General features: G+C 29.6%; 1 protein-coding gene across 7 annotated transcripts in view; it reads left to right on the forward strand.

The window, feature by feature from the left end:
- The window catches only part of LOC142322441 (17-beta-hydroxysteroid dehydrogenase 13-like), a 164,718-nt gene that overhangs the window by 127,254 nt on the left and 16,057 nt on the right, over window positions 1-21,407 (forward strand). For all 7 annotated transcript variants that reach the window (XR_012755866.1, XR_012755877.1, XR_012755876.1 and 4 more), the window contains exons 6-9: window positions 2,197-2,374; window positions 6,298-6,427; window positions 8,596-8,743; window positions 19,030-19,155. Coding sequence is in view for 1 of the 7 variants with exons in the window: in XM_075361538.1 (XP_075217653.1) it covers window positions 2,197-2,374; window positions 6,298-6,427; window positions 8,596-8,743; window positions 19,030-19,155 (582 nt within the window). In the remaining 6 variants the exon portion in view is untranslated. The remainder of the gene's footprint in view (window positions 1-2,196; window positions 2,375-6,297; window positions 6,428-8,595; window positions 8,744-19,029; window positions 19,156-21,407) is intronic.

Here is a 21,407-nt window from a genome sequence, read left to right on the forward strand (position 1 = left end):
TTTCTTAAAATTTAACATACCATGAACAAATGCTTGATCTACAGAGTGGCTCTCAAGTTATACCGAGTTCTAAAATTGTGTCGAACTTGTGTGTCTGATTTTGTTTCAATAAACCATTATAATCATTGTGCTTTCATCTGTGGATTCAGGGTTGACGTATGTGATTACATATGCGATCACAGCGCTATCTAGTATTTGCCGAGAGAAACTTTATGAGTTACCTGTTAAAAAGAGCTTAACCATTTATTAATCGGACTATTACTTTTTTTCTAATAAGATATCAAAATTGTTCAGTTAATCTTGGATACCCGGTGTAAGAATTTATATTTATTTAATTTTATATTAATTTTTAACTTAAATTTTGATGAAAGTTTTTTGTACTCCTATGTAATAACGTTATTTAATTTTATATTCAATAAATAATAATTGTAATAAATCCATCTGAGAGGCACTTTTTTATCTTTAGATCATTTTCAATCTGGTTTTTTTAATAATAATTTTTTATTACACTTTACAGAAAATAGATATGATCTTTATCTATTACATAACAATTATGATGCAATAACTCGCCTTTACTTATGTGTATTTTTTAATGCTTTTCTTCTTCAATAATCTCCATTTGCAGTTACACACTGATGCTGTCTTGTTTTTTTCCACTGTTCAAAGGCATAGATCAGACAAATTGTTTTAACTAATTTACTATTTTCTTCTTTAATGTATCACCTGACTCAAAAGGTGTACAGAATGCACTGTAAAGAAAATAAAAAAATACAAATCTGACAAATATAGTGGATATTCTATTGTAGTAATTTGGTTATCATTACAGAAAGTGTTGTAAATGCAGATGCATTGTCCTGAAGAAGAATGAATTTTTCTACAGATTTGGTTGTTTTTTTCTGACTTTTTTCTCAACTTTGTGAAAACTTCCTTATATTAATGCCAATTGACTATTGTGTCTTACAAAACCTATTTTTTTCAAAAATTACGCCCTTGGCAGTGATAGTCGTTTTCATTTCTGAATCTTACTGGAATATCAAAGTTTTATCATATCACAAGTAATGAGTTTTCAAACTAAGGGTAGGCATCAAGTTGTTCCTGTATTTTGCAGCGGTTTTTTGCTTTGATGTGAGAACTCTAAAAACCATCACGATACAAATTTTTCGTATTAAGATCCTCACATAAAATTTTCCATGCAATGTTTTATCAGTGTTCATGGCCTCTTCAGCTATCATTCATACACTGTCTTGGCAGTCTTCCAGAATTTCACTACTTTTTTTTTTTACATTTTCAGTTCTTAAAGCGGAAGATATTTAAGGCATTCTGATGTCTTATCCATTCTGATGAACATTTTATGCCATTCAAAGACATATGCACACGACATGCAACACTCTGTGTAAGCCTCAGTAAGCATTTGAAAACATTCTGTCAGTATTTGTTCAGTTTATGAAAAGTTTCAAATTAACATATTATTCATCTTTTAAACTTAGCATTACTTAGATACACAATAGAAAATACAACTGCACCAAACAGTAAACTGATCACAATTAAGTGAATGACCGATAGTGTTGATAGTTGTCATAGAGGTTTACATGCATCCAAGGTCTCTGCCAAAGAAATCACAATCAGTCTCATTGCTTTCTCTTAAGAAGTAGAAACACGGTCTTATTATTTAAGAGACACATAAATATTTACTTAATATAACCCAATATTTATGTAATATTTAATCTAAGCTCAATATTTTCATAATGAATTGAGATTCATAATGCACTATTTCATTAATTTTGTTGATTTATCTACCACATTCTTTCTTAACACATTAAAAATTCTTTCTTTAACACATTTAAAATAAAAGCATCATCAGAAGATTTATTTTTTCTGAGTACAATGTTCTTCTTTATGCACCAAGCTCCTGAAGTATACTTTAAAAATTTCATAGCTAAATATCACCTTTATTTAAGTTGACTTTCTGCTATGCTGATGAGCATTATTATAAATTTCATCTTAATTAAGAATTCACCAGAAAATTACTTCACTCCTCATTTTCCCAAGTAAACCGGCATGATATCTTTTTATTCTTAAAAATAACTTTGCCATTTTTGGTGGTAATGAGTTTCCAGTGGTAAATTACCTACAATGTTCGATTACTCCAGCTAACATTCATACATTATTTTTAAAAATTAATTTTTTTTTCTGCAGATGTGATGTATCAAAAAGAGAAGATGTTCTTGAAGTAGCAGATAAAGTACGTCAAGAAGTAGGTGATGTAACAATATTGATTAATAACGCAGGGATCATGCCATGCCATCCTCTTACTAGCCACACAGCTACCGAAATACAAAGGATATTTGATGTTAATGTGTTAGCACACTTTTGGGTAATGTAATATTATGAGTGTATATATATATTTAAGATACTTATTCAAGTTTAATTTATATCTTTAATGCTCCTGTTCTCATTAAAGAGCTCCATGGATGTCTTACATAGATAAAAAAATAAATTAAATAAATAAATCTATTGGATTTATTCAGACTGGAACATAAAAATACATTATATAGATCATGTCAAAATAAAAAAAAGTAAGGTTACATAAAATTTAAGGTAAACATTAAATATAAAAAGCTAATACAGAATAATTCACATTCAGAACAAAAGAATACTGCAGCACATTGATAAATATGTACTCAAGTCTAAGTTAACATTTTTAATTTTTTAAATACCGATCTTTATGATTCAAATATGAATCATATTTGGTGCCAAATAATGATCTGACAGCCCATTTTTTTATCTTAAAATCTCATTCTGACTTTTTGAGAGAGTCCTAAGAGATGACATTATACTTTATACAAGTATAAAGTAAATTATGCCAAATATATGCTGGCATAATAAATATTTAATAACAATAACAAGATTAGTGTTTCATTAAGGTGCTTCAGAGCAAAACACTTGTGTTTACAGCCAATCTCCTCACCATTTCAAATTTTTACCCTATTTTTTTAATCTTTATTGCAAAGATCTTAATTTTTTTTGTTAACTATTCAGCAATATAATATTGGTGATCATCATTCTGTTTTTTTAGATTTTTTAATATTTTAATTATTTTACTTACAATTAAAAATAGGTCTTGCTAATGATTTATTCTATTTTATAAATAAAATATCATTCGAAAAGACAGAAATTATACCCCAAAAACTAACACGATTAAAAGAAGTAAACACAAACAGTAATAAAATAGTAGCCCAGTTTAAATACCTCGGAGAAATAATAACAAACAACCTAAACAAAAAAACCTTGATCCAAATAAAAAAAAACAAACTAGCTAAAGCTCAAAAATTAACTTGGTACACTTACAATAAAAAATTTCTACTAATAAACACAAAAATAAGACACTACAACACAGTTAAAAACCAGAACCACTTATGCAGCAGAGAATTCTTCCACCTGAACGAACAAAGACAGATAAACTCCAAAAAATTGAAAGAACAACTGGAAGAACCTTCATCAATAAAAAGTACCAGAAACATGGGCAGTGGTGGATTGTGCCTGAACAAAGACATGTACAAAGAATTAGAACCCATCATTTATATCACGCGTAAGAGGAGATTAAGATTTTTTGGACATATCATGAGGATGCAAGATTCAAGACTTCTGAAATAGTTTGTACACTACAATCCCATTTCAAAAAACACAAAGACAGGATGAAGATGAATCAGAAAAATAAGTGAGTATCTGAAAGAAATTGTCCTTACAGCTTAAGACACCATAGATAAGATAAAATTAAACAAGAAAAATCAAGAACAAAGACACTCGTTTCACACTTACAAGAAAGAACTCACAACACGAACATGTTCAATACTAGAAAGGGCAGAGAGATTGGAACTTATGAAAACATATTGGGAGGACTGCAAACCCCAAACAGTCTCATCGAAGACACTTAGATAATGGACTGATTAAGTGCCTATGCAAGTCAGTTATTATCTTTTAGTATCCTATTCGATCATAAATAATAAAATAAATTTTACTAACAGTTTAATAACTCTGAATATTTTTTACTCTGTGCTTGGCACAGTTCTTTTTTATAATTGTATTTTTCTTTTTATAATTTAATTTGGCTTTGTATAACTTGTGTTGAGGAAGCAAGTTTTGAAAAAAATTCTGCCTCTTTTCATCTTTAATAAAAATTCTTGAGTCGCTGCAATGTTCTTCCATTTCCAGTATACCTCTGCAAGGTCTTCTCCAAGTTATCATAGTCTTCCTATATTTATTGTTCCTTACAATTCACAATTATAAGATAAAAATACAATAAAAAAAGAAATTTCTTTTTATTTTTCAATCTATAAATATATAAATAAAAAAAACTATGCTATAATGTTATTGAAATAAATTTTAAAACAAGAAAATGCTCAAAAAAAATTTGACTTAAATTCCCAGTAGATACTTTCTATATCTATATATATATACAATATAATATTCTTCAGCTTCCGCAAAGCACAGAATTAGAGAAACACTCTTACCTTTAATCTTCTACTTCATCAAAATGCTTTTGGGCCTAAGCCCATCCCCAGTGATATTTTTTATAACTGTCTACAATTTACATAATAACTCTATTAGTTTTTTTATATTTTGTAAAAATTGTTTTTTTTAAATAAAATAAATTTAAAAAACTTTAAAAACATTTAAAATAAATTTAGAACAAATATTTGTTCAATCAAGAATGAAAAAGTATTACCATAATTATTAATTTATCATTTCTTATCTTTGTATACCAACTTAAATAATTTTAATAAGAATGTCCCCATCAAATTATGTTTGCAGATTTATAAGCCTGAACTCATGTTTCTATCTGTATTTACACAATTTTTCTAAAATTTCCAATATTTTATTACTATTTTCATCTTCAATATTTACTTTTTCGACTATTTCCAAATTATCTTCTAAACAGTCATATTATGATCATTATTTATCAAATAGTCGGCAACATTTGAGAAACCTATCTTTCTATTTTTAAATGATCTAAAATGTTCATTAAATTTATCTTTAAATGATGTATTTATTTAGCAATATATATCTTTTCATAATTGTTGCATTTAATTTTATAAATTCCAGAAGAATCATATTTATGTTTAGTTTTTCATTACTATAAAATTTAAAATGTTTTATTATATGATTATCAGGTTTATAAGCAGGTTTATATTTTTTCTCATTATTCACAAAATTAAGTTTTCTATAATCTTATTTGTATAAGAGTATTTTACATAAACATTTTCACTATTTTTATTGTCATTTATGCCTTTATATATATATATATATATATAGGCAATAAACTAATGAAAACATGTAAATGTGAAATAAATGAAATGACTTTTAAATTTAAATAAAAATTGTTTGAAATGGTTTTAAGCATTTTCTTATTTTAAAATTTATTAAAAATTTCATTTATATTTAAATACATATTTTTACATTACATATTTTTTGATTACCATTGATGATGAAGTAATAGTTTAAAAATACTATGTATTAACATTGCATGTAATTTATATAAGTAATAGTAACTGAAAACATTGGCATTTATTAGGTAATGTACATAACAATCAATGTTTCTTAAAATTATTTATATTTATTACTTATACAACAAAACAGTCTGACACCTATTAACAGTTTCTGATGAAAGATAATGAATTTTGTAGCATGTGAAAAATATCATGCCTAACCAAGATTCAAACTTGACACCTTCAGATATAAGACAGAGATGCTACTACTTTGCCATGTAGATCAGTAATTAAAGAAAAATGAAGTAGTCAAAAAAGTAATTCTTTGTAAAATCATTTAGATTCTGCCTGGTGGCAGGTTACATATACCATTATTGTCTTCATCCATTTTTGTTCTACTCCTTTGTCCATTTTTAGTTTCCAATCTTTACTTCTTCCTTCTATTACCTTCATCCTTATTCCTCACTTCCTTTTTTCTTCTACCCACCCTTCCAATGCAGGTGTCAAGATTCTACTGCCTTTAATATGTCCTGACAAGTTTCCTTTTCTTTTGTGTACTTCCTACATAAGTGTTCTTTCTTCTTTAATTACATTCATTATATTCTCCTTCCTCACTTTAGCCATCTGTCTCACTTTTCTTCATTCTTCTTCATATCCAAATCTTAAAGGCCTCAATCTAGCCCTCTCCTTCTCTCTACCCCTTCGTCCATGATTCACTTCCTTAGATAACATTTGAATATTAAGAAATTCAAGTATATTCTATTTTATATTCAGCAATATAATTTTAATGTGTGTTTTTTTAATACTGCAGACACTTGAAGCCTTTTTACCAAGTATGGTAGAAAAAAATCATGGCCATATAGTTGCACTATCATCTATGTGTGGAATTGTTGGCATACCAAATGTTGTTCCTTATTGTGCATCTAAATTTGCTGTCAGAGGTTTGTTTATTTTTCTTTTATGATAATATATTTTATTGTTAGTTCATATGTTTATTTATTCTCAAAGCAACGATAGGCTTATGCCCAGTTACAATTACATACAAATGATGAATTTTGTAGTGTATGAAAAATGCCTAACCTGACCAGGATTCAAACCTAAAACCTTCCAGATTGAAAGGCATGGGACACTACCATTCTGCAATAAGGTTATATATAAACAAAAGTTTGAATTCAATTTATAGATTGAAATTTGTTATATCAGAGTGTCTTTTGATTGTACAAGGCAAAAGTAAGAAAAGTCATGTGATTGTGAGGAGAGTTAAATTTTTTTTTGCTTGATGACATCACCACATAAGCTTGAAGCTTTTGTGTGGGATATTGGAATGGAATTTTAATTAATAGTGTTCAACTGTAACAAATATGTATTTGTTTACAACAGTTGCAAAGGAAGGGCAAACTACAAAAAAAAAAAATACTCTAAAAACATCTAGTTGTTATCAGAATTTCAGAAGTCTAATATGGAATAAAGAAATGCTATTAAAGTGGAAAGTACTTTATAAAACTCATTTACATAACTAAAGGAAAGTAGGTTGATAAGTAAATGCATCCTAATTTTTTTTTTAGCTAAATATTCAATATTTTATTTCAGGCTCTTTCTTGAGAAATTTTTGTAGGCTGTCTGCTTTTTAGTAGCCACTTCTATATCTTTCAGAAGATTTACTGTTCCATTAAAATCACCACCTTCATTAAGCTTTCAGATATAACAAATAAATAATACAAAAAGTCCTTCAAATGGGGAAAAGTGCTGTTCATGCACAAGTTTTTTAAGTTCTGATTTGCTTTTTGAGCAAATCAAAGTCTGGTGGATTCATGTCTGAACTGTACATTGCTTGAGCTAACATTTCTTATTTTTACAGTGGAATGCAGATTATCCATTAACTGAATATGCACAACATCAGAATAAAAACAAACATCTAGTTCATGATTGACCAATTAACAGATCAGCATCAATCTTTTAAGAAGTTAATTTTATTAGTTTAACATACATATTTATACATGTTTTGTGCAAAAACTAATTGAATTGCAAAAAATTTGATAAAATTACATTTCCTGTCAGGAAAAACTTGTTTGAATAGTATTTTAGGTTTTTTAAATAGTATATTGAGTTTTTTAAAATTGCCTAGTAAGTATGTAAACAATCCAGAAAGTTAGAAATTTAAAAAATCTGAATAAATTTCAAATAACCAGCATCTTACTGTATATAAAATTTAATCACATTCTGAAATACAGATATGCATTTTATGCAAAATGAACAGCAGCTCATTCCTGAGCAAATCAGATCAATTTTTTACGTAATTTATTACATGAAATTAACATGGTGCTGTTAACAGTTGTTTAAGACAGAACTTTGACTATTATGACGACTACTGTTTAGTAATCACAAATAAAAATTATGATCCACTTAATTTTTTATTGTTTTCATTGAAATTTTTTGGGTCTTCAGAAAGATTAATTTCTCTACTCATTTGCTGTAATTTTAACTTTGGTTCAAAGTCTGTAGTACACTTTTCATCAATAGTGTTTACTCAAAACAAGAATGACATGATTTTCAATGATCAATCTTTATTAATATAATATTGGAATGTTTAGGGGATCCTATTTTAGTTTACCCATCAAGCAGTAAAGAGTCCATCTAACCAAGGCTTCCTTTCTGTAAATAATTTTTTTTAAATACTGGATATTAATATTGCTACAATTTCAGTAGTTTCTAATATTTCTTTCCACATCACTTGATAATCTTCTTCAAGAAGGTCCAATAAGTGTCATACTTTTCTCATCCAGTGATGTTTTTGGCCTTCTCTGATACTGGATCATCGTTATGCTTATATATCCTTCACAGAAACTACAGTCTGCCATCTGCTTACAACTATCTGAGCATACAGTTTGTGACAATTATCAATTAAAAATTGTACAAAAGAGGTGATTAATGAAAATACATGATGATTCTTCAAGCCTTCATCAGCAAGAATTAGTAACACTTTTCAATGGGTTTCATCAGTTCTACAGTGCTACCACGTTGTGCCGTATTTATGAAATGTTCCTTGTAATAAAAGAAATGATGATAAGAGAAGTATTATAATTGATTTTTCCTTTTTTTTTTATAACAGGTCTTATGGAATCATTATACGAGGAATTAAGGGCAGGATCAAACTCAATTTCAGCAAATGGTATGCCTAATCCTAAAACACTAGTGAAATTTACAACTGTTTATCCAATTATGGTAGGGACTGGGTTAGTAAAGAAGCCAAGAAACAGGTTTGTATTCTATAATTTATCTTTTATTAATGATTTTTAAGAAATTAGGATTTTTAAACATTTATTTAAATTTCACTAGTTTAATTTAAAATATCATAGTTTACAAGATTGTAATAACAATATTTTAATATGGTCTACCATTGTTAATAGTACAAATTGTATTGTTTTCCTTTATTTCTAATCGTAGTATTTCTGTAGTCAAAGTGTAACATTTTTTGATATGTTGTTATATGACCAATTTTTGAGGGATAATCATTTGATTTTTTTTTTCATTTTCAAATCATGTTGTTTTATTTTGAAAAAAATCTTGATAGTAAATATATCACTAAAGTTATATACTTACTAGCCAGCTCATCTAGCCAGAACCTGGAGCCTCGGGGCTCAGGACAGCCCAGGCAAATCCTGGAGCCAACTCAGTGGCTCCTCAGGGCCAAGAGGCCTACACCTTGGCCGCAAAGCTTACTTCACTCACCATTCCCAATTTGCCAGGGGGACCGGTGCCCTAGACACCCGTGGAGCTTGCTTTTCCATTTTGATCTACCCAGAGGGCTTCACCCCCTGGATCCCTTGCACTATATGTTTATATACATTTTGAATAACCATAATCTATTAGATCGAGAGTGTACCTGATGCAAGCAAAGATTGGCCTTCAACCTACTAACAAATACCTTGTTTGAATTTTGAAAATCGGACAACTGTTTGCACAGATATTATAAGAGCAACCCATTACACCTCCCTAAACAGTGCTCTAGAGGTACCAAATTTGTTAGCAGTTGATGGTGATGATTAGTCTAGCGTCCCACAAGGTGTTCGTATACCTCACCACTCTAGCCTCACAAACAGACCCGACAGTAAGCCCATAATTCTTAAACAGAGATTTTTTTAATTTATTTAAATTATTTTATTTAATGTAAATTTAATTCTATTATTTTTGTAATATTATTCATTTGACTGATTCAAATCATTCAGTTCAAACCCAGCTCACACAGTGATAGAGACTCATAGTTCACAGTTCATTAAATCAATTCATTAAAGTTTGTGCTTCAATAGGCAATTCTTCATTACTACATAGATGTATATTTTTTTTTTTGAGATTTCTTGAGATGAAATATATATAAAAAAACCTTCTCAGTTATGCCAAGAAATATTGATAAAAATTTGGTTGCAGTTGACTGAGAAGTTTCTTTGTTTACCCCAAACAAAAAAAAAACCCTCTTCCTCATAATATAATAGTGTAGTTAGATTACACTTTTATAAATTGGATGTTCTAAATTACTTTAACTGTTCAATCATCAAATATAGAAAAATAAAATTTAGCAAGCCCTCCAATCTTAAAATTATTAATTTTTCAGAATGAGATCATCACACCTGAAATTCTCATGGGAAGAGGGTTGATAACTAAAATTTATTTTAAATATAAAGATTAGGGTTATAATATATAATTTTAAAGCACATTGGTACGTAAAAATTTTGATATAAAACATTTAATATTTATAACATATAATATTAAGATACTATGTTAATATTTATAATAATAAAATATTCATAGCTAGTTTAAAAAATGGTTTTCAGTACTTCCCAAATATTGGTCTCATTGAAAAATAGATTGTTTTGAGGTATTTGGTAGATTTGATTTGTTTAATGTTTCATCGTTGAAAAAGATTTGCTGTAGATCACTAGCTGAGAAAAAAATTAAATGGAAATATAAAATTTAAATAATTTTGATTAGAGTTGTCATAGTATGAAAATGTTTACATTAATTTTTTTTTTTGAATCCACTTTAATACACATCAAAACTGTATCTTTTCTATTTAAATTGTTTTAGTTACCCCCCGAGTGATTGGGGTATGGTATGATATATAAATAGTTTTGAGTAGTTGCATTTGCTAAATTTCTTTTTTCTATGTTTAACAATCAAAAAGTAATTTCAGTTTATTTAGTGTTTTTGAGTTGTATGCTGTGATAGGTTCTGCTCTTCCAACTTTAACTTCCAACTCTGTATTAGTTGTTCAAGTAATATTTCTGTATACTACAACATATAGCAGATGGCAGCAAAAGTTCATTCTTGCATAGCTGTTTTTAGTTTATCTGAAATAGGAATCATCATCCAAGCAACACAGTCACATGTTAGATCATTTCTGCTAACTAATTTCTGTTTATATAATTTCGTTGGATGCTATTTTTACCTGAAGTGTGGAGTCTGTATACAAACTTAGTGTTATATTCATGTTGCTACTTTGAAAATCAAAACAAGTTTTTAGACTATATAAACATTTAACCTAAAATGTTGAACTTAATTACATTGTTATACTTCACAAATGTTGAGGTTTTACTTTATAAATTATATAAAGTGTCCAAAAAACAGCTCTGTGGTTTAAAATTAGATTTACTTCATTATTTTTATAATTAAAATTGTATGTATTTTATCATATGAAAACACAAAGTCTAAAGTTTTTTTACCACCTAAGTAACTCAATATGAGAACTGTTTACAGTACTGCAGACGTCAAATCTATAAGCCACATAATTCCATACTCTGACGAGAATGTTTGCAATAATTGCTTCCATGATTGCTGTTATTCTTTGGGGTGGATGGCCAAATGTCTGAATTTTTTATTGGTATATAATGTCATTCAATGAAGATATATCTGTCTATCCAGCCTTCTGCGAACTTGTCATTGAGAGCAGTCCATACAACTTCTGCATGATGTGGAGGGGCTCCATCCTAGAAATACTAGAAATACTAGAAATGCTAGAAATACAGGCCTTCATTTTTTAATCTGTGGAAACACAAAGTTCTCCAATATGTCTGAGTGCATTACACCTGTAATAGTTTGCTCATGGAAAAACAAATGGTCAAAAAATTCAATTATGCATGATACCACTCCAGACATTCACTTTCAGTTAGTTGCTGATGAATTCCACCAATGCATGTGGATTCTCTGAGCCCCATAGTCAACAATTATGGTGATTCACAACTCCATGAACATAAAATGTTGCTTCATCAGAAAATAAAATGCCCACCACATAGTTTTCATCAATAAAGATGAAGTCTAATTTGGTGGTTAAACATTAAACTCTTTGTGGCTTATCTTACATTTAATTTCAGGTTGTAACTGCAGTTTATATGTGCAAAAGTTTCAGTTGTTTGGATCCAAAGTTATTGACAGTATTTTAGTTATGTTTAGTTGTCAGCTAACACCACCAACGTAATGTTTTAGATTTCACTGGAAAGTCAACCAAATTTTTTCTGGTTTCTGGCACTTTTTTTAGGTGTTACTTGGTGAGAGTTCTTTCAAAACGCTTCTAGTTTTCCAAAAATTGCTTTCACTACATATATTCACTTTTATCACTTGGAGAATTTCTACGACTGAATCACATAGAATTTCTTTGTATGACACTCACTGTTTTTGTTTCTGTGAAACACACACTCTGCTTTCTTTTGTGATAGCACCACAGTACTGAAGTCTGGGCTCATAAGGACTTGACCTGTGCAACAGTATCACAGCTGTTATCTGATGGAGAATGTGTAAACTAAAATTTTTGCCAGTTCAAGATGACACATAAAACATTACTGAATGCTGCAAATCAAAAAAAAAATATATAACACTCGATATAATCAGATTTTATTCTTGTTAAAGATATAAAAAAAACATGAAATAGCATATAATCATAAAAAAGAAATAACAAAATACTTTAGTCATATAAAGACATATAATGTATAAAATAATATAATATAATAATATTATTATTACATAGTCCACCAATAATTATAATAAATGTAACATGATACTAAATTTTTGACAATAAAACAGAAGTAATAAAATATATCTGAAAGGAAAATGATTTAATATTAGTATTAATAAAAAATATTCAGGTAAAATGAACTACAATTTTAATAAATAAATTCTTCAGCATTTGGCAATCGTAAAATATTTTTTGCTACTTTGTGAATCTTTCAAGTTCTTTAAATGGTTCTTTATTAAATTTTCACATTCGTAGTCTAAATTAAGGAGAATATTCCCCATTTCTGGGTTAAACAATAGAATTTTAAAAAGATTTTCCATTTCTGTTAAAAAAATATATATGAACTTTAATAACCAATAGGTTAAAAAATATTAGATAAAGAGTATATTATACTTTTATGAGAAAATTTTACTCGACACAGAACTCCAATGAAAGCATTAATATCTGCAAATGACAAATGATACTAAAACCTACTTTTATGGACTTTAAAAAATTGTTAACCCAAAGTACAGTTATTTTGCCTTAAGGAAGTGTCAATCACTAAAGCAATTGCATTAGAAAGATTAAAAATAATTAAATTCATATCTAAAAATAAGTTTAATTTTCCTTGAACATATTATTTTTATTTATAATTAATTTTCTTTTTAACTAATAAAATAAATTATTACTATTATTATTATTTTATAAATGCATTATTTCTTTCTTGTTCAACTCTTTCTTCAAAATCTTACATTTAGACGTTATTGCTCATTTTACAAAAAAAACTGTAACTAAGATATGAAGTAAAACAGGAATTAATTGCACAATAATGATCTAACTCATGGTTGAGTTGCTTGAACCACTTCCTAAACCAAATAAAGTAAAAAATAGCTGTGCAATAACAAACTATATTGTTATCTGTTGTAGAAATAAAAAATATTGCTTGAACTACTTTATGCATAAAGTTGGGAAAGGAGAATGTACTACAGCATACAAATTAAAAACCCTGGAAATTTGTGGATCAGGCCACCATTGCCACCAATCAACACGAAAATAACTTACAAACTATTTACTCATTGTACACCAACAACCTTATTTGAAAAAAATAAATAAACGTAAGTTCAGATAAATTCAGAAATATATATTGATAATAAATGAAAAAAAAAATTATATTTGTATTTACATACCAAAGGAAAATGAAGCAAGATCGGATACTTGATCACATGAACTTGTTTTATATGCTGAATCAGTCCCTTAAATTTTACCAACAATATATATGTATATATTTTGGGTGATTCAAAAAGGACTTCACAAATTTAAAAGTATATAAAAATTTATTGAGATACATTAGAGATTTGGTTGAGATTTTATTTGACAGAAAAAAAAAAGTGAATTTGTTTGATATGTCTTCCATTTTTAATGTGACGTACTTCCCACCTGAAGTCGATTTTATTCCAGACTGTACCCATCAAGTTGGGCATTAGCTCTGTAGCTGCCACAAGTATTAGCTCACAAGATTAGCAGCCAAACATGTTACATAAACCTGATCTTTAATGAAACCTCACAAGAAAAAATCTAGTGAGGTCAAATCTGGGGAGTGAAGTAACCGTGAACCTGGGAATCGGTATCAAGAAAATCTTCTAGGCAGTAGTGAAGTGGTGCCCCATCTTGGTGATAGTAATGGCATCCATCTTGATCATCATAATCTAACTGAGGAATTAGAAAACTTTGAACTATGTCCAGATAAATGATACCATTTACAGTTGTCTCCTGGAAGAACAAGTCAAAGAGTCTTTGTTTGGTTAGGGCACAAAAAACGTTGACCTTAGGCTATCATGAATGTGTTGCATATTTTCATGAGGGTTTTCAATACTCAATATTTGGCGGTTAAGGATGTTCACCTTGCTACTGATGAGAAAAGTTGTCTCATCACTAAAAATTACATTGCCAATGTTTTCAATTCTATCATCCATTTTTCCACACAAAACTGCAGCTGAGTAACTTTGTCATCATCTATAATGTGTTGAGCCATGGTTAGTTTGTATGGTTTCAAGTGCAATCGTTTACATATTATGTAAACAATTATGCTCTAAGTTGTTCCACAGCAGCTTCAAGGATGCGTGGATATCTGGTGATTTTGTATATTTAACAGAACAACCTGTCTCAATGAAGGTTTGGTGCCAATAGTAAATTTATGCCTACTATTATGCTCTGTACTGTACTCTACAAAAATTACACTAAACTGGCGAGCGTGCGTGTGTGCGAACGTGCATGTGTGTTATATATATTCAATCTGGTACAACCAGTAAGCTAAAATAAAGAATAATTCCAAAAAGTCTACAATGTAGTATTCTTCTACTACTGCACCATTTATTACCTCTTTGCAACTGATCATAGATTTTATATTACACCTCTATTTTATAAAACTCGCTTTTATACTATTACTATTTAACTGAAATGGCGACAAAATATTTAATTAATGCTTGAATACTAAGACAGTCCTTACCAAGATTGTTTTGACTGCTGGCTTCAAGCTCCAGTTGGCTGAGATATTTGCTGTTAGCAAGAGAATGGATGTATGTAGAACTCTGTAATGGAGCTGCTGTGTGGGAGGGTGTAGACATTGACCTCACTCCCAAAAGCAACCAGAGCAGAGAGAGGTAGAGTATGTTTTCATTAGAAGCTTATTAAATATGTGAATTTGTTTCTTGGTTTTTAAGTAAATCAAGATGACTTTGAATAAATTGAATTATAAGACAAAATTGTCATTATGATTAACACTCATTTTGTTGGTATGAGAATAATATTCTTGGTGTATAAAAGGCTCAATCAAGTAATGGTCTGAGTGCTTAGTCTAATTGAAGTTGGACATGGTAAGAATGCTTTTTTTATGTGAAACCTTCAGTGTTAGAGGAAGGAGGAGGGATTGCATTTCTGCAAATTGGTTAATTTGATAGTTGAGAGTTGTAATTTGTCGTAAGTGGTCAGGGTTGGAAGAGGCCTACGAAGGTGATAGTTGGTTGTGTAAATACATTGATGGAAATGTCTGCTGAGGCATTTGCGTTAGTGTCATCCTGACAGAGGGCAAACTGATGACTGTGTTATATTATCAGGTTTAGAGGGTTTAAAAGACAACCTCCAGTAAAACCCATCATGGCTAGGAACAGAGAGGGTGATGTGGTGACTAGGATTGTCACAAGGCTCACTATTCATTGTCAGGATGCACAAATCATTGTCATGATGCTTTTATTCAAGCTCACTATTGAAGTTTTATCAATGTAACTAATTATTCTACAGTTTTCCAACTTAGGAAAGTCGGCTACATGTTTCACAAAAAAAAACTTATTTACTTCTATAGGATACTTCTACTGAAAAAGTTTATGTTAGAGTGGAATATATTAACTTTATCATCATCTCTCACCCAATCATTCATTTTAAATAATTTCCAAAAACTTTTTTTAGAATTACATGAAAAGATATTTAAAAACAATTATTTTTTAATAAATATTTAAATAAAAATTAGACAAGTATAAATTTTCTGCTTACTTGTTTAAATGAATTTTTAGTATAAACTAACATATTTTTAAATGAACACCAAACAAAATTTTTCTTTTTTTCAAGCTTGAAGCTTTTACATGAGAAAATAGAATACAGAAGTTTTTATCACCATCACCAGCTGGTGTTCTGCCTGGTGGCAGGTCCCTTACATCTCCACTGTTTCCATCCAGTTCTGTCTCAAGAGTTCTTCTTCATCCACTTGTAGTTTCCAATCTTCACCTCATATATTAACTTCATCCTTCTTTTTCTTCGCCTCCTTTCTCCCTAACCCTTCCAATGCAGTTGTCAAGATTCCACCTCTTGTAACCACGTTTCCTAACTAATTTTCTTTTCTTTTTTATACTTTCTGCATAAGTGTTCTTGCTTCTTTAATCCTGTTCATTACTTCCACATTCCTCACTTTATCAGTCAGTTTTATTTTCTATATCCTTCTCCATTTCCACATCTCAAAAGCCTAAATCCAGAAGGTTTGTAGTACTTGAAAAATGTCATGCTTGATTAGGAGTTTAACACATGATCTTCTGCATGAAAGGATGTGACACTAAAACTCTACCATGGAGGTAGTGAAGTTGACCTCCATATTATTAAAAATTATTTCATATAATTACTAATTTCATCTGATATTAATTATAATAACTTGATCATTTGATACATTTATTAATGATTTATATACAAATATCTCTCATGATTTCTCTTGATCCATCCAAGCAAATACTGGAGTGGCTTTTTGTTTTTCACTAGGTAACTTGCTACTCCTTACGTGAATGTATATTATAAAATTACATTCTGATTTGAACAGAATATTTGTTTATCTAAATGAACCTTTTATTCATATTTCCATCATAAGTTACACAAACTATAATGTAACGTCAACTGTTTCTAATTCTATTATCTAAATTACCCTAAGAATAATTTTAAAAGGTTGATTAAGAATATACTCACCTACATACCATGTATAGATCTGGAGAGGGAATTTTATATCATAGAATAAAATATTTTAAAGATTTTTATTAAAATTAGGCTTTACTTATTGGAAGAATTATTTATTACTTTAGACAAATTAGGTAGTAGATATAATTGCTTTTAATGTAGAAGATGAAGAAAAAAGCTAATTCTGATTAAGAGAGAAATGTGTCATCCTGAAGCAGAATTTGCTTTTGTCACACTTGTTTTAAAGTGTTTAAACAATTCTTTAAATACTGTCTACTCAAAAATATAGGGAAAAAGTTTTTATTGTTATTGATCTATAATTAGCCATCAGAAAGGATTTTTTTTTAGAATTGAAACCACAATAATATATTCAAATAGTTTGGAAATTACAGATATCCAAAGGAATAGTAAAGTAATTTAACACCAGCAACCTTTTTTTTAAATATACAGATGAATCTGTAACCTACATCTCTTTTATCTCTGATAAAAGAGATTCATTGGTTTTAAAATTTTTTAAGTCTCATCTTCAATTATGTATTCAAATTGTCAAAAAATTGTTTAAGGACATGTCCCATAAGACAGGTGACTTTATATTAGGTAGTTTGTAAAAATTGACATTTGATATCCACTAATGTTTGCTGGAACATTTAGAAATATTTTTTTGGGAAGTGTAAAACTAGCTAGTAGCAATATTTAATTTTATTTTGATATTTATTTAAATAATTATTAAAAATATTTAATTCATTACCATTTTTAATAAATTACCAAACAATATATACTAATTTATTTAAAATACGATCTAAAGATTTTCTTTTACATTAATAATATTACACTGTCAATGAATTTTTAAATAATACTAATTTAAACATTTTTTAAAACCTTGAACTTTCTGCATTCTGTACATGTATATATATATATATATATATATGCACTCAATTTTCATTAATGCCTTCTGAATTTTGAGTTATCTTGTAATCATATTTTATATCTAATATCTCCATATATTCACCTTAATATTTTAGGCGATTATATTTTAGCTAATTAATTTGAATTTCACTCACATCTATTTTTTACTTATAATTAACTGTGAATTCGGTAATGTTGCATTGATGAATGTTTTACCACAATTTCCCTTGATCCTTCCATACAGGTGTGGGACATGCTATTTTACGTATGGAGAAGCATACCTATGCATTACTGAAATGATTTATATAATTTAATATTATGTACCAATAAGAAAAATATGATAAGTCTAAGATTCACTCACTATCAGTTCCAGGTTGCAGGAAGTACCCCACCGGGCTGGTCCAGTGGTTAACTTGTCTTTGCAAATCAACAGATTTCGAAGTTGAGAATTCTAATTCTACTAGATCATGGATATTGGTGTTCTTTGGTGGTTTCAATTAACCACATATCTCAGCCACGGTCAACCTGATATTGTACAAAACTACACTTCAATTACATCCCAACATATCATCCTCATTCAACCTCTGAAGTAGTTCTGGAGGCTAAACAGAAAAAAAGATAGGTTGTAGGGAGTGATAGTTCAAAATCTTCTATTTGAACAACTGACACATAGCCTTTATGTGATATGTAGAACAGGAACATATACAGAAGAACATCACCCTTCAGGAGCATACCATACTGTATTATAGTGATTTCTTAAGCTAATACAACCATTGCTGAATCTTGGTAGCACTGTGTCCTTTTGGTTGCAAAGAACAAATCATGATACACCACACGATGATGATAGCAAAAAAGTAACATTCCATATTTTATGAATTGCTCTTTTCTCAGCATAGTACAGAATGCTTGGCAGATGAGTTTGTAATGAGATAATAGAATTCTAATATTTACCGTTACCCACTGTATTGCTATAACAACCAGTTTATTTTCAATACCAATTGGAATCCACTTTTTGAAGAACACTTTAGCTTGCTGTAATTTAAATTATAAACAGTTGAAAAACTTAGGAAGTGAGATAAGCCAATGTGTTCTTTTTTATAAATAATTACTGCAGTATTTTGAATAATCAAAGTCTTTCTTTTAATTGAAATTTCTTATTTTTTACAGGTTTCCTGCTTTATTAAGCTTATTACCCCCTGATCAAGTGGCTAAAAAAATTATTAAGGCTGTTCGTAGAAATTACAAGGAATTAAGTATCCCAGCACCAATGTTGACATTGGACCGCATTGCAAGGTATATTATATTGTAAATAATTTATAGTCTATACCAGTTTAATTTTTATGCTTTCATTGTTATGGAATGAAAGTAGATTGACAACTACTGGTTTCTAGGGTTATTTTGGTTGTAAAACAGTACAACCAGCACAAATGAGAGTCAGGCATGAAAAGAAGAAAATAAAACTGCCAAAGAAGCAAGATCATTCTAATGAACATTGATAGCACCTAATGCAAAACTGGAAGAAGTAGTATGTGTTACATTAAGGTTCTACCTTCCTAAAAACTCCAAACTCACTAACAGAGGAAGTCAACCACCTCAAACCATCCTAACATATATCATCCTATTATTACTTACTATACAGGGAGTGCATAACCAGAAACCTAGGGCCCCTCAAAGCGCCAACTCTGAAATAGCTTTCAAAGGATATACTGAAAGGGAATGAGGAACTTTTCTTGAAAAGGATCAGAATGCAATCCTACACTATTTACAATTGTTGTTAAGATAATAATAATTACTACTATCTTTTTCTGCTAAAAACACTATGATCTCTGTATTGAATACTGTTTACCTTTCTTAACTTCATTTTTTTATTATATATTGATGCATTTCAAAACAACTCCATTGTCAAAATTTATTGTACTCATTTTTTACTGTTTACCTTTCTTAGAATACAGTTTCTTAGAGGTGTACAATAAGTTTTGAGAATGGAGTTTTTCCAAAATGTGTCAACATAATTATAATGAAATAATGAAGCTAAGAAAAGTAAACAGTACTCAATGTAGAAATTAATACTTTATAAATTTCTGGTATTTATAACTGTGTTTACATGTAAAAAAACTCATAAGAGTCAACCAGTAGCAAGGGACAAATTTCTAGGCAATGTGATATACAAGTTCTGTAAATAAACTAATGAGACTGGTATTTTGGCAGCCAAAGTTGCAACACTGTAAAGTTACTAATAAACATAAGGTTATATGAACAGCTGATTTATATTATGTATTAATATTCTTAGTCTATTGTTGCCATGTGGGAGATAAACAAACTTTTCATGAAAGAGTTTTTGTTGTACATTACAAAAATGAGTGATACTAATTATGAGCAACGTTGTTAATCAACTTTTGTGTTAAACTCGGTGAGATTACTACTGAAACTTTTTCAAAATTGAAAAGGGCATATGGAAATGACACTGTCATGAGCCCAAGTTCTTAGGTGGATTAAAGCATTTTCAGATGGCTAGGAATTAGTTGTGGACGATCCGCACTCTGGAAGACCATTATTGTCAAAGAGTGACGCCAATGTTGAGCAAATCAGAGACTTGATATGGTTCTACCAGTGATTAACAGTCAGAATGATTGAAGAACAATTGAATTTGAACCACACCAAAGTCCTTCAAATTTTGACAAACGAATTGGACATGAAAACGTTTGTGCAAAATTAGTCCCAAAAAACCTTACTGTTGAACAGAAAAAAAAACAGGGTGGAAGTGTGCCGCAATCTTCTAGGGTAAATTGAAACTGATCATGATTTTCTAAAAAATGTTATTACTGGTGATGAATTTTGGATATTTGAGTACGACCCAGAAACAAAACGCCAGAGCAAGGAGTGGCACACTTCAAACCCACCACATCCCAAAAAAGAAAAATGAGTAAATCAAAAATCAAAACCTTGCTAAACTGTTTCATCAATAGTAATGGCATTGTCCATAAGTTGTTTTTGCATATAGAACAGACTGTAAATCAATATGTTTAATGAGAAATTCTTGAAAGACTGCGGAAAAGAGTTGCCTGTGTGAGATCAGCCATCAAAGACAACTGGAGGCTGCATCATGACAATGCACCTTGTCACACTGCACTCTCAACTAATGAGTTTTTGGCAAAGAAAAACATTCCTGTAGTTCCTCAACCACCTTATTCACACGACTTAAGTCCTGTGACTTTTTCCTGACTTTAAAAAAAACACCTCAAAGAACACTATTTTGGAACAGTAGAAAACATTAAAAAAAATGTAAATGACGATCTGAAGGATATTCTAGTTTCTGAGTTCCAACACTGCTATGAAGAGTGGGAATACCATTTGAAGCATTGCGTGGCTTCCCAAGCGAACTATTTTGAAGGTAATAAAGTCCGTGTATAATTGGATTGTAAGTAAAACATTTTTCTGAATCAGTCTCATTAGTTTATTTACAAACCTCATATAAAGAGATAATACACCCAGTGCCATACTTGGCTCAATTCAGCCAATACTCATTTCAGCTATCATTTATTGCA

This window comes from Lycorma delicatula, chromosome 1 (genome assembly GCF_047948215.1).
Source record: "Lycorma delicatula isolate Av1 chromosome 1, ASM4794821v1, whole genome shotgun sequence".
Lineage (NCBI taxonomy): Eukaryota > Metazoa > Arthropoda > Insecta > Hemiptera > Fulgoridae > Lycorma > Lycorma delicatula.